General features: G+C 30.6%; 3 protein-coding genes across 5 annotated transcripts; 1 reads left to right on the top strand and 2 right to left on the bottom strand.

The window, feature by feature from the left end:
• Positions 1 to 974: 974 nt before the first annotated feature.
• LOC120138776 (snakin-2-like) lies at positions 975 to 1,758 on the bottom strand. Its single transcript, XM_039154184.1, has 3 exons — positions 1,592 to 1,758; positions 1,408 to 1,462; positions 975 to 1,276 (listed from the first exon to the last, which is right to left on the bottom strand). The coding sequence occupies exons 1-3, from the start codon at positions 1,658 to 1,660 to the stop codon at positions 1,083 to 1,085; spliced, it is 318 nt and encodes a 105-aa protein (XP_039010115.1). The 5' UTR covers positions 1,661 to 1,758; the 3' UTR covers positions 975 to 1,082.
• Positions 1,542 to 15,113, top strand: LOC120138774. Of its 3 annotated transcripts, none has more exons than XM_039154182.1 (8): positions 1,542 to 1,577; positions 9,962 to 10,221; positions 10,773 to 11,532; positions 12,548 to 12,896; positions 13,878 to 14,086; positions 14,368 to 14,624; positions 14,725 to 14,903; positions 14,981 to 15,113. In XM_039154182.1, the coding sequence occupies exons 2-8, from the start codon at positions 9,978 to 9,980 to the stop codon at positions 15,062 to 15,064; spliced, it is 2,082 nt and encodes a 693-aa protein (XP_039010113.1). In that variant the 5' UTR covers positions 1,542 to 1,577; positions 9,962 to 9,977; the 3' UTR covers positions 15,065 to 15,113. The 3 variants fall into 3 exon arrangements, with proteins under 3 accessions (XP_039010113.1, XP_039010111.1, XP_039010112.1); XM_039154180.1 differs by having other exon boundaries at positions 1,553 to 1,577; positions 9,957 to 10,221; XM_039154181.1 differs by lacking the exon at positions 1,542 to 1,577 and having other exon boundaries at positions 9,875 to 10,221; positions 10,773 to 11,534; positions 12,550 to 12,896.
• LOC120138775 lies at positions 3,241 to 5,582 on the bottom strand. The gene is made up of 3 exons (XM_039154183.1): positions 5,448 to 5,582; positions 4,185 to 4,291; positions 3,241 to 3,852 (listed from the first exon to the last, which is right to left on the bottom strand). The coding sequence occupies exons 2-3, from the start codon at positions 4,248 to 4,250 to the stop codon at positions 3,307 to 3,309; spliced, it is 612 nt and encodes a 203-aa protein (XP_039010114.1). The 5' UTR covers positions 4,251 to 4,291; positions 5,448 to 5,582; the 3' UTR covers positions 3,241 to 3,306.
• Positions 15,114 to 18,126: the final 3,013 nt, after the last annotated feature.

Below are 18,126 nucleotides of genomic sequence, written 5' to 3'. Positions count from 1 at the left end.
CCAATTCCCACCTTGAAACGGGAAACCTTTCCGATTTTAACCTCTTCCCCGACGGGTAGTTGCGGGACTGTTGTTTTGTTGGATTCCGATTATTAACGTGTTATAAACTCGTCGTTTTTTTTATAAATTTGTTGATTATTTAAACTAGACGTTAACATATATGATAAATTTATATTTTAATGATAAATATTACAGTGTCATTGTTTTTAATTACTGATTTGACCGCATAATATTTTAAGCATTAGTTCTAAGATATAAAGTAAATAGAGAATCGACACATGAAATATAACTTAAACAGTTTTAGGATAAAATTTTATCATACTTGAGTCAATATGTTAATTTTCAACTCAGATAATCGTTAATTTTTTAACAAAAAATGATGAGTTTAAAACATATAAATAGTTGAGTAACTATTTTATAAATTTTAATAGTCAGAAAATCCAACAAAATTATCTTATATCCAGAAACTTTTTTATAACTTTTAATAATTAAAATATACAATAAAACAATATTGTATAATCAAAAATCATTTATATATTTACTCCAACAAGAAATATTATGATATGTCAACAATCTATGTTGAATATTCAATATATTACTACCATTTAAATGTGAAAAAAACATACAAAATCAACCCTGATATAACGAGTAACCAAATGGAGTCATAAATGGTTTTTTTCCTAAGGCAAACTACACGTTTAATCTTTCAATTATTATTTGTATTTTATTTTGGTCACTCAACTGTATATTTTAAAAGTATAATTAATGTTATGTTTTAGTTTCATTTTAATCATTAATTATAAAAAAATAACAAAACCACATATGTGATATATATTTTTTATATTTTTCAGTGATAATATTACATTCCTTATGATGACATATTAACATCAACATTAATTTCTTAATAATATGTGATTAAAATTAAATCAAAACTAAACATTAAATATGATTTTTTTAAAATATAGATGGATAATCTAAACATAACAAAAATAATAGCTGAGATACTAAACTAGTAATTTATTTTTATTTTTACTTCCTAAACTCTCCCACTCTGTGGTAAAAAACTGGGGGTATCCAAGACTCTAAGGGCACTTGAACTTGTTATGGGTCTTGATCAGGGAGTAGCAGTAGCAGGAATCTCGGGGAGCTCTGGGACCATTAGGCACACAGTGATCAGGGCACCGGTGGCAGCAAGCTACGCAGGTTTTGTTGCACATCTTTGGCTTCCATGATTTGCTGCATCTATATGCACACTTCTTCGGGCATTCATCTGCCACTGCATATGCATATATATATATATATATATATATATATATATATAATATATATATATATATGTGTGTGTGTAATTTCACCATTACTTTTCACCACACTAAAAAGAAGCAATACTTTGGATTTCTTTTTTACCTTGTGCGCCTGGAGCCGGGGCTTGTGCTGCCTGTTGACCCATCAGCATTCCCACCTGGAAAATGGTATTGTACCAAAAATTAACAATGTTCGGCTACGATATATATATATATATATATATATATATATATATATATAGAGAGAGAGAGAGAGAGAGAGAGAGAGAGAGAGTTGACTGACATGCCTCGGAGAGGAGCAGAAGGCAAAGAAGTGATGCAAGTAGCAGTGATGATGTCTTCGTGTTGATTGCCATTTCCTGTTACTTTTGTTAACAGTGAAAATGGAGATTATATGTAACAAGAGAAGAGGAGAGGAGAGTGTTGACTTGTTTGGTTTGAAGATGGGATATTGGGAAGGCTGCGTTTTATAGAAAAAAAATCAGGGTATAGGGTCCTAGAGATGGGCATTGGCATGAGCCTTAAAGTTGCTGAGAAGCTTCCTTTTTCTTCTATGAACATTTTCCGATGGGGTTTTTCGTCATAATTGAGGGATAATTACTATGGACAATACAGGTCCGCCCATTAAATTATATAACAAATATAGCCCCCACACGATTAAATTGAATAATAGTACATATATGGACTATATAATTTTTTTTTATAAAAAAAAGTTGCCTTTTACTTGGTTAAATAAGTGTCGGTTACTTATTTAATATATACTGGTCACGAATCTTAGGATTGATTTAATTACGTTGCAGTTGAACAATATTTCTAATAACCATTCGATGGTGAATTTTTTTTTTGGTTGGTTTAAAAAATACTTTGGATGTACAAGTAAATTTGATCAGTTGACTAAGTTTTTTACTATTCTAAACATATTGCTAAATTAATTGTTAAATTTTTTATGGTAAAATACATAAATGATCTCTTGATTATAGGACATTGTTTTATTGAGTTCTTCAACTATTGAATGTTATAAAATAATATTTTGACTATATAGCATTACTTTGTTGAGTACTCTAATTATTAAAAGTTATAAAATGGTCATTCGATTAATTATATGTTCCAAACTCGTCATTTTTTTGTTAAAATTTAACGGTTGTTTAAGTTGTACGTTAATCTGTTGATTTTGATATGATAAAATATGATCTCAAATTCTCAAACAACTATCATATTTCAATTAACAGGTTAACGTTCAACTCATGCTATCATCAAACTTTTAACGAAAAATGACAAGTTTAAAACATATGTATAGTCGGATGATCATTTTGTAATTTTTAATAGTTAAAGGATTCAACAAAGCAACGTCATATAGTCAAAGGATTATTTTGTAACTTTTAATAGTTGAGGGACTTAATAAAATAACACTCTATAATATGTAGACCATTTGTATACTTTACCTAATTTTTTATTAAATTGAATTTATTTCTGTAACATGTAGATCGACTAAATTCATTCTATTTGTAATTTGTATGGAAATGTCAACTAATAATAGTGGAGTACAGCTAGTCTTGGAAGTTGCTAAAACGCGTGGCAGTAGTAAATAGGGCTAGCTGTGCCAGTTTTATATTATTATTGCACCCAAAATCAAAAACCTCAAACGAGCAAAACCGACAGGGAACACACAGAACAGCTAGTAGTGTAGTGCTGCGTTTGTTTTCTTCTGTTGAGTTTTGAGCTCTAAGCGTCGACACCCTGTCATTCATTTTGTCTTTACTGTCGAGGAAAATTCTAGAATAAATGATGATATGCATCATTAATTTCGGATTTTGTTGGATTGTTGGTACGATAATATGGGTGAGGTATGGTTGTAAGTGAATTATAGTGAATTTAGGTTATTATATATCAAGAACAAGGTAGCTTACACTAAATTCAATTATTCAACTAGCACATGGAGCCTAAGAATTTAAAACCATTATATGTATATGCTCCCTTTGCATGAAAATACTATACAACAAGACTAGAACCTAACCCAGCATCTAGTACATTGTGCCATACAATCTCCCTTACAATCCACATTGTAACCCAACACTTTGGGATTCCTAAGGAGAAGATTTTTAAGAGATTTACCTTTTATCCCCCAATCCTTTTCCAGTATCTGCACATTTGTTCTCAACTCATGTTCGATATCGCATCCCAGAACTTCGGGGAACTTCTTTAGCACCTTGCAAAGATCATCGTCTGACAGACTTAGACTTCTTAGATATTCTAATGTTTCATTAACGATTTCCATCTTTGGTTCTTCCTTCTTGCGTTCTTCACCCCAATATGGTGAATGGACGTGCCCAAATGCCTTTCCGAGTATCTTGTCTTCCTCTTCCATGCTGAAACCGAATGCCGACAATGCCTGCCTGCATGCTTCCCAAGTCTTTCCCTCTGTGTTCACATATATCGCCCATTTCTTTGGAGAAATATTGGAGGTACCAACTGTCGCTTTCTGCGGGAGCCTACTCAAGAAGTTTACACTGAATGGTACAATATTTGGAGCAGATGTTGTAACATCAGGCTGCATCGAGAATTCATGAAATACACATACGATTAAACTTCCAAATATTTTACATATGCTAAAGAATTAATTGTCATCTTAATTGTGGACTACCTATCATTTTATTGCATTAATATATTGTTTTTATTACATGTTGTTGACATATAAGTTTCTATTGCTACTTAGGGAAACACACTGAACGTGGCCCCAATGAAGCAGGCATCAGTGGAACAGATTTTTCACAAGTTTTATAACGCAATATGTTCCTAGAAAACCATCACAATAATAAAAGAAAACGTCAAAAAGCATCCGTGATACCTATGTCTGATATTTCTCCAGAATGAGATACTTACAACACAAAAACAAGAAGTTGCAGAATCAAATGTCAACACAGAAGAGGCCCATGATTTCCCATGCATCCTTGCACGGCTGAACAAACAGAAAAAAAAAACAATACAGTTAGAACAATTTAGAGAGAACGATTCATATTCAAAGCCATACCGAGACTGCTAAATTATGTTCAAGATTATCGCGAGACATGCAATTAGCGCCAAGTTATCTTACATTTCAGTAGCCAACTAAAACACCTAGCACGGTTTAAGGGGTTTTCCCAAAAATCTCATTTTGTGCCTACAGCATATTCAGTTTTGCAGCGTTCCAACTTTAGGCTGTCTCAAAACCACTTGGTTTAGGGTTCTTGCAGGAAGAACAAGCAATTGAATAAACTACTTTGACTGTATGATAACTAAAATTTTCCTAGCAATAGACCTTCTTGTTGTAAGCTACGTTGCTTGAACTTTTCGTTTTTTCTTTAAAAAAAACCCATGGACGATGCTTGAGTCCAAAACTTGGATATGAGAATATGACCTCCAAGGATCCTCCAAACACACAAAGAACTTTAGAAAAATCTAGCCTTACCCAATACATACCCATATCCAACACTCACACCCAAGTTTGAGTAACATAGTAAAACCGCATCAGAAAAATGTCAAAACTCAAACTGCTAGGTGAGCCATGGAAGATGTTTTAATTAATTTTGAAGTTCTTTAAACAATAGAATTCCCATTTTATTCTTTAACAAGTAGCTCCATGGTATCAAGGAGAGATAAAATATCATTCAACTAACTTAGTATGTTCGAAGGAATTGGTTAGGAATGACAACCTAATAAGAAATTCCTGTAAGGAAAACAATCTCAGAATTCCACAATTGCTTTGACATTGCAGCTGCAAAGCATATAAATCCAGTATCTGGGCTAGCTTTATTCAGGGAACCGTGGTGTGAACCCAAAATAGAGGCTTCATCAAGGAACCCACAAGCACCCTTATGTAAAACCTACTTCCCAATTTATGTAGCAATAACAGAAGGCCTAGTCCTTGAAAGTTGAAACCCTTTACTTTGATCATCAATCTCTTGAAACTGAAAATGTAAAATTCAGCAAACCCAAAGCGTGTCCTAATACCAAACCATTAACTGAACTCGTTTCATCAAGCTAAAATCATCAGAAAACCGTAAGTTCGATAGAGAATTATGTATTACAGATGAGGGCATATTCAACAACATCAAAAGATAGACCAACTTTTAGTATCAAAAACGAGATTGGGAAGAGTAAAATTACCTGAACAAGAGAGTGTTGTGGTCGCTGTTGAAAAGAGAAGAATGATGATGTTTGGTTTGAAGGGAAGGCTAAGGGACGAAGACCCCACCCTAAATATTCGCACCACAGATGCCTCTTGAGTTACACGTTCTTTGATTATAGCCATTGGCCAGTTTTCAAATTTAAGTGGCTGGCTTTTGGATTCTCTTTAAAGATAGTAGTTGTTTTGTTTGTGTGATATTTTGGGCTTGCTGTGATGGGTAAGGCCTAACCATATGTGGCTATCATCTTCACCCAAAACACTACTAACTTTGTCTAAAAATAGCTCATTTAATATTTTATTAATTTAATTGACATACTAAATAACGTTTTAGAAATAATTTAAAAAAATTATTTACAATTATTTTACAATTGAAAGAGTTAACCTTGTTTTATTAAAATTTAAGCCTATCTAATTATTCATCATTAAATTTTATTTATATTTTAAATTAATAAATTAAGTCAAAATATTTTTTTTTATTAATCTGGGATAAATAATTACAAGGTAATATCCATTCAAATATATTGTTACTCTCAACTATTTGACATTGAACGCTCACACCCTTAGCAATTAGAAAGCTTGAACTCGGGACCTCAATGAATAGTAATTATTATTTTACCACTGAGGTCACTTAGTTCGTATTATTTAAAATTTTCGATCTCATATAAGTTTTGTATTATTTGAATAATTTTGACATCACTTAAATAGGTCTCGAGTTTTATGACTTGTGTATGCAAAAAATTTCTACTAAGAGACGCATTTATCAAAGCCAAATTTACGTCACAACTCAATCCAGATTAATCAGAATAGAATTTTGGAGAACTAGGAAGGAAAAAATAATTTTAACAGTATTTTTTTTATTTTATTATTCACTTTTATTTCAAAATTTATTTTTCACGATTAAACTAGTAAAATAAATAAACTTCAATAAGAAAAATGATATGAAACCGTGTTTATTATCATTTATGAACTCTTTAATTTTATTAGAAAAATAAAATATTCATAATTGTAATAAAGGTTTACATAACGGTAAACTAGACATATAATAAAAATATTTTTATAAGTATTAATATAAGAAACTAGATACTTAAAATCACGCAACGACCATATAAGGAAAATGTTAAAAAATTAACTAAAAAAACTCGAACAAAAGATAAATACCAAGAGATTTGACCGCATCGGCAAACGAACCACAAAAAAATATCAAGTTATTGAAATATCATTGACAAATCATAAATTAAAGTCGAACGACGTGAGAAAACTATCTATGAATGCAAACCGCGTCTAATTCGATGGTCCAAAGCAGAAAAGATCAACATGATAACAAATAATTGTCATGTTGATTAGTCATGGCGATGTCAAATCCAATCATGAGAAAAAATAAACAAAAATAACGACTAAATGACCGAACTCATGTCAAAAGATAAAGAAAAACATGTCATAAAGGTAGAGAAAAATATATCGTAAAGACAGAGTTATTAAAAATTAAAAAAACCAAAGAAAAATAAAAGATGTTATATAAAAATATAAAAAATATAAACGACGACAACTGCAACCTATCAACCAATTATAAAGAACAGATATGAACTCTTTACTTTTTTTAATAAAATGTAGATAATTTAAATATAAATATAAAAAAATATTTCAATTATATGAAAATATAGAAGAAGAAAAAAAGCATACTCATGACAACTAGATCAAAAATTTTAAAATAAAACTTGTTAATATAAGATTAAAAAAAAGGCATAAATAAATTATAACCTAAAATCTTATCAAAAGTGTAACATTTTAGGTTGAAACTTAAAATGTTACAATATTTATAACATTTTCGGTTGAACCCGAAAATTTTATAAATTTGTATAATTTTTTCAATTGTAAGCTCTAAACCCCTCACAATATAACTAATTGGTTGCAATCGAAAATATAATAAATTTATGTAACTTTATATGTTGAACTTGATAATATTTTAAATTAAAAATCACCTTAATTTAACTTTAAATTAAATTGTCACACAACAAAACTCCAAATAATACTTATGTCTAACACTTTCTAAATACAAAATATATATGCTTATTATACAAGATGTAACTTCATGGATGAGATGAGTCTAGAGTGAATGTCATACTTCGATATGCACTACTAATGATATACATCGATGTATACTATTAACATAAAATAGGGTAAAATTCATAAATGGCCATTATATTTTATAAGGATTATTTTATTTGTCATTAGATTTTTAAAAGTTACAAAATAAACATTAAACATTGAATTTTATTAAAAAAAATATATGTATCGGTCGTTAAATATTGTTAAGAGATGATGTAACATGCTAAACTAATGGGAAATATCTTATTTGACCCCTCAATTATAACTAAATATTTATTTTTAGTATTCTCCTTAATTTTTCTAAGTAATAATTTCAAAAAAGTAAAAAAAAAATCATATTTTAAAAAATATATGAAAAAAATATTTTTAAAATTTACAAATTATAATATTTAAATTTTTTTCATTCGTCAAATTATTTTATAACTAATTATTTATTTAATTAAGATTGTATTTGTAAAAATTAAAATTATAATATTTGAGATCCAAAAATTTGATTATCAAACAATGAAATTATTTTTATTAAGCGATGTGATTCAAGCATTTAACTTTGTTTAAACATAATTTAAAAATAATACATCCAGAAAATTATAGTATCACTTTAATAAGAAAAATACATCTAAATTTACTTAAAAATAATCGAAATAATCTTTAAGTTTTAATAATGTATCAAGTAATTTATATGATATAAATTTAATATTTATAATATGAAGTTAAAAATCAGTATTTAACTTATATATTTTACTTTCAATTCAACGAACCTAATAAAAATCATTTTAATTAAAATTAACAATAAAATGAATTTTATTTACAATTGAAAGGTCAAATGATTTTTTTTATTAATTTAGCATGACACATCACTTATTTAATGGTAAATGATACATATTTTGTAATAAAATTTAAAATTTAACGTTTATTATGTAAGTTTTGACAGTTTAGTATCTAGAAAGATCATTTTAAAATAATTTAATGTATATTTATGAATTTTACCTTATAAAATTAATAGTAAATTTCAATATTTGACATGCATTCTAGAAATTTTCATGTTTAAAAGTTCATTACCAATGAGATTATGATTTAGAAAAAAAAATATAATTTAAGATTTATAATCTAAAGTGATTTAAATATATCAAATAATATTTAAATAGATATATTTATTTAATTGAAATTTTATATTTATAGTATCACTTTAATAAGAAAAATACATCTAAATTTACTTAAAAATAATCGAAATAATCTTTAAGTTTTAATAATGTATCAAGTAATTTATATGATATAAATTTAATATTTATAATATGAAGTTAAAAATCAGTATTTAACTTATATATTTTACTTTCAATTCAACGAACCTAATAAAAATCATTTTAATTAAAATTAACAATAAAATGAATTTTATTTACAATTGAAAGGTCAAATGATTTTTTTTATTAATTTAGCATGACACATCACTTATTTAATGGTAAATGATACATATTTTGTAATAAAATTTAAAATTTAACGTTTATTATGTAAGTTTTGACAGTTTAGTATCTAGAAAGATCATTTTAAAATAATTTAATGTATATTTATGAATTTTACCTTATAAAATTAATAGTAAATTTCAATATTTGACATGCATTCTAGAAATTTTCATGTTTAAAAGTTCATTACCAATGAGATTATGATTTAGAAAAAAAAAATATAATTTAAGATTTATAATCTAAAGTGATTTAAATATATCAAATAATATTTAAATAGATATATTTATTTAATTGAAATTTTATATTTATATATATAATAATAATTTTAATTTAATTAATTAATTATTTTAAAATATTAATTTGCATGAAATGTGGCAAATCATCCAGCTCAGTTGGTAGAGTGCAAGACTCTTAACCTTGTGGTCGTGAGATCGAGTCCCACGGTGGGTAATTTATAATTATGACTGCCGAAGGTATTCCACGAAAGCTGCTTTCAACCCGTTGGGATAGTTACCTCCCCTCACCCCATTACATATGCGAATAGGGTCAGTTAATTTATGAAATGCGGCAAATCAAGAAAATGATTTACAATTCTGACAAAATTAAATCCCATTTCTTTAATAAAATCTAAAACATGGCCAAAACAAATGCAGATGACTATTCGTTAATTTCTTTTATTTTATTATTTATATTGATTATAAATCAAAACTCGAAAACCTGATCTCAGTCTTCGATCCTTTCGTCCCCAAATTCTCTCAAAACAACGTTTTTTTTTTTCTCTTCAAAATAATACATTTTGTAATTCACAGTTCAAACCTTATTTTTCTTTTTTTCCATTTTTTTCTCTTTACAGACACAAAATATATATAATATAATTATTTTTGAATTTTTTTCTCTAATAAGCCAAGTAGAGATTAGACATAGAGGAGATTTTACAATGCTAGAATGGCTCAGTACAGGCAACAGTATCAATACAGCAATGGAACGACGTCAGATCACGTGGCCATTGGTGTTCGAGGAGGTGGAGGAGGCGCCAGCAACAAGGCAGCTCGATGTCGCCGATCGGGACGCGCCGACAGGAGCCGCCGAATCTTCTTCGGTTCTCTCGTCGTTGTTTTGATCCTCGTGCTTGTTGTAACCGTTCTCGTATACTATTACATCTCTTCTGATAATAATGACAATCGTAAAGGTCAGTTATAGATTTCTACCACAAATTTTTAGAATTTCCGATCCCTTTTTTTCGTTTGTTTTCTTTGAAGAAAAAAAAGGTTAGAATGTGAATTGCCAGATTTCAGTTTGCTACTGGCTATCAGCGCATTTTTATACATTACTTCCTTATTTATAGATCAGTGCTAATTGTTCATAGCTAGCATTCGTTTGGATTCAGAAAAATGGATAGAAAAGAGAGGAGCAATTTGAATGAGTTTAAGTTCCAAACATAAAGATAAATGATTATTTGTGGCGAAAATAAACTAGAGTTTTGGGTGAAACTTTGCATTGTTTAGAATAATGCGATTTTATCATGTTTGCACAACCTTTTAATGTCATTAGATGAATACAAATTTGATTTGTCTCGGTTAAATGAATGAATAAGTTTCCTTTTAGGGCTTACATTTTACTTTTTTCTTTGAGTAATTGTCTTAGAATGAATGTTGTTGATTAATTTTAACATTCCAAATATGAAAGATCAATATGATCCGTTACTTGGGGAACTTATTAGTTAGATGTATGTTGGTGCAGATTTAATTAGTTACCAATCCGAGGATGATGATTTGAAGGGTGATTCTGATTTCCTCACAAATGTGACACGAATAGAAAATTTTAAAATCCTTAACTTTGGCAATGGTTCTGTATCACATGGTCGTGATTCACGATATTGGGATAGGGATGATAGGAGAAGGGATGATGATTACAATGAGGATGCGGTAGAGAACAATATAACGGATTCTAGAGATGCGTCTCTTGATGGTGACCATGTTCCCACGAAAGTAAAGAATAAGAAGGGCGGGCCCCTTGATTCTGATAGGAACATGGATCGTAGAGTTGTTGGGTTGTACAATGAAGCTGGGCGCAATGAATTAAAAATGTTCGAAGCAGAATATGAGGCATCTCTGAAGAATGGGGGCAAATCAAAAAAAGAACTTGGAAATATTCACCAGCTTTTTGACATTAAGGAATTACGTGAGGAGGTTGATGATGCTGATGACCAGTATAATGATGGCATTGATTCTAGTGATACTCAAAAGGATGAATATGATGATTTTACTCGTGACAAGGACTACATTTTAGATGAACCAAAATCTCATGATGAGAATGTTAATGAGTCCTCTACCTCCTTCAATGCTAAAACTAACAAAGAACATATTGTTAAAGAGGCTAAGGAAGAATCCACTTTATCTAGAGAGACCTCCCAAGATGTTGTTGATGGTTCCTTTAGTCGTAAATCTGGAAAAAGCCCAAAAACAGGTTCAAAGAAAAAGCCAAGGCGCCGGAAATTTTCAGCTAATTCTACAATTTTTTTTAAGTTCATGTCAGATGTCCTTATACAATACATAAACTTGTCTGTCTGTGTACATTAAACTAACTTGATTGAAGATGAAAAACAGTGCCCAGATCTTCAGACTTATATCACTCTGTTTTTTTCCTACCCTTATGGGTTAGAGTAAATTTGCGGTTTGCATCATGTAAGGATTGAAAGAACCTTGAGAATCAGGATTCCTTTGGTTGGCTTGTATGCAAATTCTGTTTGCTTAAAAGGAATTAGAAGGAAATAATGTAAATTTAATATGTAGAGCTTAAAACACTAGAGTTGGGAGATGAAATTATGCCAAACATATTTCATACCTTTAAATTCCACCCATCCAAAAAACCACAAACTTTGGTAGATTCTGATGCTAATTCTTAATAGTATGATAATACGTCTTCCTTATTTAGCACCCTAATCATATTGCAAAAAGAGATTTAAAAATTTAATCCCAAAGCATTCTAGGAAAGGCTAAAACACCAGTTTTATACTAACATATACATTTGATGCTTAAGCAGAACTCTAAAGTTGCAGTGACATGGCATAGTAACTGGTGTCTTTCATACTTTTATCTCCCAAATCTAGTATTTTAAGCTCTTATAGGCCCTTATGGATCTACACATGAATTAAAACATATTGCTTTTAGGTTGGATACTTAACAATCACTAATTAAAACATTAAAGTACCCAGTATAGCTTCATTGAAATTAATTTAGCTTAATTTGAATCTCTTTACCAATATACATCTTGTTGAGATTCTCTCATTTGGCAAATAGTTCTTCTCCTCCAAATCAAGTCAAGGATATATGATATTATGCTAGCATTTTGCTCTAACAATAAATTTTCTTGAGTAAGCTTGCCGAGAGCGGTGGGGTACATGCATTTTAAATTCATATATCAATTCCTGTATACCACTAAAGGCGTTCATTAAAAAACTATGTATTCTTTATATTTGTCTCTTCTTCTTGAATAACATTATACTTTTAATTCTTAGGTTCTTGTGAGATTAAATTAATAAATTCAACACACCTTGTGGAGCCTGTAGAAAGTAGAAAGTTTGCACGATTTTCCTTACAGTATACACAAGTGGAGGAGAAGCCTGATGGAGAACAATGGATACCTAGATTTGCTGGGCATCAGAGTTTACAAGAACGTGAAGAATCTTTTTTGGCACGCGACCAAAAGATAAATTGTGGGTTTGTTAAAGGTCCACAAGGATATCCAAGCACTGGCTTTGATCTGGCAGAAGATGATGTGAATTATATCAGCAGGTGCCACATTGCTGTCATATCTTGCATTTTTGGAAATTCAGATCGCTTGAGGACACCTGCTGGCAAAATGGTATGAGGCTAACCTTTTTCTGGGAAACATGGTCCAAGTGTCCTTAAGTGATTATTTTTTAGCATATGCCTGTCTATTTAAGAAGTAGCTATCCGTTTCTTCTTCTTCTGTCTGATAACCTGACGAGTTTTAGGTTCAATAATTAACTAGTAAGAACCATTATGTTTCCTATTGACAACCTCAAGATGCACATACATGAGCAGAAATAAGTTCGCATTCTCTTTATTCTTCTCGTTTCTTTGCCCATGTGACCTTCTACCCTGTTATCTCTTCTTTAGACCGTCTTAACTCATTCCTGTCCTCTTCTTCTGTGTGTCCCTGATTATTATTGGGCACTTGCTATGTTGATGTTTTTACTAGATTTGTGATTTTATTGTAGAATTATCAAGTTGTCTTTTCCTTTTTGTATGGCGCTTTCCAGTTTTCCTGAACGCCGTAGGCTGCATTAATTCACAAAATTTAGAGGGAAAAAGAAAAATAGTTTCAGAAGCCTAAAGAAAATGAAATAGATTCTATATGCATTCCATAAATTGGTAACTTAGTCCCAAATTTTTTAGTTTGGCAAAGATGCTCCAGAAACATTGTTTGCTTCAATAAGGTATGAAGGCAAGATCTTGTGCCCACCAGTCTTTCATGTCCCCATCCCCATCCCCTTCCTCAACCCAAGCCCTGACTGTGATTGGAGGAGACATGAGTATGTTCTAGAGCTAAGAAGGAAAAAGTGAAACCAATGGCATAGCTCGACACGTGAAAAGCTATAGCCCAAGCTCTAACTGGGTGGAGGGAATTGCCACTTCTGTTGGTCATTATTAAATTTGTTAAGACTACTTCGCACATGGTTTCACTTATACATGTATTGTTACACTGTTCATTCTTTAAGGTTTTAGCATGCACAACCATTTTGTTTATCATTTAATTACTTGAGTAAAATGTGATTTGGATTATAACAATGGCACAATCATTATTTTCTCCTGATTTTAGGTCACTCGTTCCTCAAGGAAAAATGTCTGCTTTGTTATGTTTGTGGATGAACTTACGATGCAAACACTTTATTCAGAAGTTCAAACACCTGATGGTGGTTTTATTGGTTTATGGAAGATAGTGGTTGTAAAGAATCTTCCTTATGATGATATGCGCAGAGTGGGAAAAATACCAAAGATGTTACCGCATCGACTATTTCCTTTTGCAAGGTTTGAACTGGATATTTGGGGATTTTTATTTCAAAATGCATCCACTAGTTTTTTTATGTTTCAGATTTTGTATGAGTTGGTATTTCCTCTTGTATTAGTTAAAATATTCCAACCCTAACTGACAGAGAGACAGCTTAGCATAGCATTTTATTCAGCATATTATGACTGTATTCATGAATGTTCTCTATTAGAAATAGTAAGTTGTTTATTGTGATTATCTCTTTTGTGGATGCTATTATTTGGACAGGCTTGCATTTGTTTCTTAACTCTTCCGGTCTCAGGTACTCAATCTGGTTAGACAGCAAACTGCGTCTACAACGTGACCCCTTACAACTCCTGGATTACTTCTTGTGGCGAAAAGGTCACGAGTATGCCATTTCTAATCACTATGACCGTCATTGCCTATGGGAAGAGGTTGCACAAAATAAGAAGCTAAACAAGTATAATCATACAGTCATTGATGAGCAATTTGAATTCTATCAGGCCGATGGACTGAAAAAATTCAACGCTTCTGATCCCAATAAGCTTCTTCCTAGCAGTAAGAATTTTTACACCCAAAGCACCCGTCAGGGTTTTTCTTTTTGACAGTTTGTGCTTTTATTTTGTTGTTTGAAATGTTCGGTATTGTGTGTATGCAGATGTGCCTGAAGGTTCTTTTATTGTTAGAGCACACACCCCAATGTCGAATTTGTTCTCATGTCTTTGGTTCAACGAGGTTGAGCGGTTCACTCCCCGTGATCAGCTAAGTTTCGCATATACATACCAGAAGTTGAGAAGGACGAATCCCGACAAACCCTTTTATCTTAACATGTTCAAGGTAAAGAACACAGACAAACAAATTGTTTCGGATTTCAAAAGTGAGCTTCTATTCATCTCCGGTTTCTTTGATTGCAGGACTGTGAGAGGAGAGCCGCAGCAAAGTTGTTTCGACATATATCGGATGAGAAGAGAAATGTTCAACAAAAGGCAACAGTGTAAAATGTATGTTGTATTATCAAGCCTTAGCTGTTGAATATAAAAAAGAAAAGAATTTTGTACACTTTCCTTGGCCATGCTGGTTCAGTTGCTCATAAAGGAAGTAACAAGTTGCCTTAGTTGCTGGTTGTTGTTGAGATGGTATGACAGGATTTCGAGAAAACGGGGCCGGTACGAAGTTTCTCGAGCTCCTTATGTCGAGTATGGTTGGGGAAGTCGATTTCGCTTTCATTTGTTAGAAAAATTATCTTCTGCTTCGTTGTTCATGTTCTTTATTCTTTTGTTCACATTGATTGCTTCGTCCGTAGGTAATGAAGCACCTATACTAATGTACTTGCTACACCTAAAATTTGTTGCATTATTCTATTATTATCATTTTTTAAACCTCTTTTTAGTACTTAATATAACTTTTAGCGCACGTGTTTATAATTGATAAATATTTTACTGAAAAACTACGAGTTATCAATAAATTTTGTGGTGTTTTGGCCAGAAACATCGTTTTAGTTCCGTTTGTCATTTTAGGTGTTTAAAAAATTATATATTTTAAAGTGTTTGGTCTGTCGCATTTGTTAAAATAAATAAATTATCTGAATATTTATAAATTTTCATAATTTTTATTTTAAAATAAAAATTACAATTCAGTTAAAAAATTCAATTTTTTTCTTAATTCTAAAAAATCTTAAAATTCTAAAACCCAGATTTTAACCCCTTTCATCCTCATCGGTGTTTACCTGATCGTCGCCTATTGTCGTCGACAACTTCATCTAGTCGGATTTCAACGCACGACAGGAGAATTCATCGCTTAAATAGTTGGAATCATCACCTTTTGTCGGAGTCGCTTAGCCCCTACAATTGTCTATTTTTCTTTGCAATTGTCGTTTGAATCATGGGAGTTTGGTCAAGGGTATTTGGGTGGGCGCACATCGTTGAAATTTCGGTCGATTGACGGTGTTAGTAGTCATTGACGATGATAAGAGAATTGAAATTAAGGTTGTTTTTTGGATTTTGATTTTTTTTCTTTAAATAATAATTTTAAGTGTTTTATTAAAATAAAAAAATTAAAATTTTATAGGTATAACTTGTGTTGGATAAAAAACTTTGTGAACAATGTAGACACCTATTTTCTTCGGATAATATTTTAGTCTTCACTGTTATTTATATATGTTAGATGTTACTATATACTATTAGTACGTATATTAGTATATTATTATCAGATTATATACTAGTATTTAGTGTTTACTTAATATAGTTTTATGTAGTGTTATTATATATAGTATTACATAATATTAATTATTTATTTTTCATAAGTTATCCTTTTTTATTTTTATATTATTATTATTATTTTAATTACTTGGTCTTTGTTTGTAGGTTCAAAGGAGCTCAAAAGAGGTTTACATATGTTCAGGTCCAACAAGGGTCTAAACAGTTCAAGAAGAGTCAACCGAATGAGATTAAACGAGCAAATTGACCTGACCTAACAAACTGACCTACCAAGCCTAACAAGAGAGGCCCGTATTCCAAATCCAACAAACTAAGGTTGATAATTTTATTCCAGTGCTGCAAGCGTATAGATGTTGGATCTAGATGAGATCTAACGATCCCAATTGAGGGCATCATTTTAAGGGTTTGAGAAACCCTAGTTTAATTTGCACTGCACGAAGGAGAGCCATTAAATCAAAACAACATCAACGGTCCAATCATTAGTTTGTTAGGATCTTAAAACCCCAAAATAATGTCAGTAGCATCGCACGAACGTGAGCCGTTAGATCTAGCTCCGTGATCCAATTACCTACAAAGCATCAAAAGGTACTAATAGGACCGTGATCATCTATTGGCCTCACATGAAAACCACACGCTAAATCAATTATTTACCTCATAAAAGTATAAATGATTAGTATATTAAATATTAAAAATATAAAATAATTTCAACTATTTAAATTTATTAATAGTTTACTAAATCAAACTCTTTATATATAATTATTATTATGTTTATAATTTTAAGTAAATCATGAAGAATAAGAATGATTTAATACAAAAAAATGCCTAAAATACACCTCGAAAAATATTTTGATGCCTAAATAATTTTTTGTTAAAAATAAGTGTTTAACGTTTTTCGGTTACACTTTTAAGTACATACCGTTATATATATATATATTTTAAAATCTTTCAATAATAAAAACATTATTTTAAAAACTTAATTTATTTATAAAAAACTAAAACTTTTAATAAAAATATAAAAAACTCTAAAAAACTAAATATCTCATTTCAACTCCATTACCAACTGTCGTCAGTCATTTTCGGCCACCATCATCATCGAATACTCGGGTTTTGATTGGAATTGCACGGTGGTTCGAATGGTGACGGCAGTGTAACATAAGGACGTTGAGATCAACGAAAATAGTGGCTTAAAATCTAACGAACCTTTGAACGTTTCTCCAGGCAAACGATAACACTTTACAATGAAAGGCAAATGAGGTTTGATTGGGGGTTGATGCCGATGTCGATGATTATGGAGGCGACGGTCACCGTTGGCCGACCAACTAATATGAAAGAGAGAAAGGGGAAGGGGGAAAGGGGAAAAGAGGAGGGGTAGATGGGGCACGCGGGCTGTTTGGGTTGGTTTTTAAATAAATAATTAAATATATATATATATATATATTTAATTTCTTTAAATAAATTCTCAAAATTACCAGAACGTGACATATATCACTCAACGGTCGTTATGACCTAGACACGTAAAAATGCTTTTTTTGAAAATGTTAGAAACTTATTTTTAGTAAAAAAAATTTAGGCACTAATTTTTTTTAAAGACAAAGTGTAGACATTTATTTTTGTATTAAGCCAATAAAAATTCATATGAAAATAATTCATTATTTCAAATGCATTTTTATCTAAAATAATAAGAATTGTATAACACCTAAGCATTTAGAGGTAACAAAATTCTCACTATTTAAGTAAAAAAAATTACTACGGTTAATAATAAATTATTATCTAATAATAATAATTTTCATAAACCAAACATAAGAATATAATTTCAAAAAAATATTTTCGTTAATAATAATTTT

The sequence above is a fragment of the Hibiscus syriacus genome, unplaced genomic scaffold, assembly GCF_006381635.1.
Source record: "Hibiscus syriacus cultivar Baekdansim isolate YM2019G1 unplaced genomic scaffold, ASM638163v2 tig00110705_pilon, whole genome shotgun sequence".
NCBI lineage: Eukaryota > Viridiplantae > Streptophyta > Magnoliopsida > Malvales > Malvaceae > Hibiscus > Hibiscus syriacus.
This window is presented reverse-complemented; position numbering and strand designations above follow the sequence as displayed.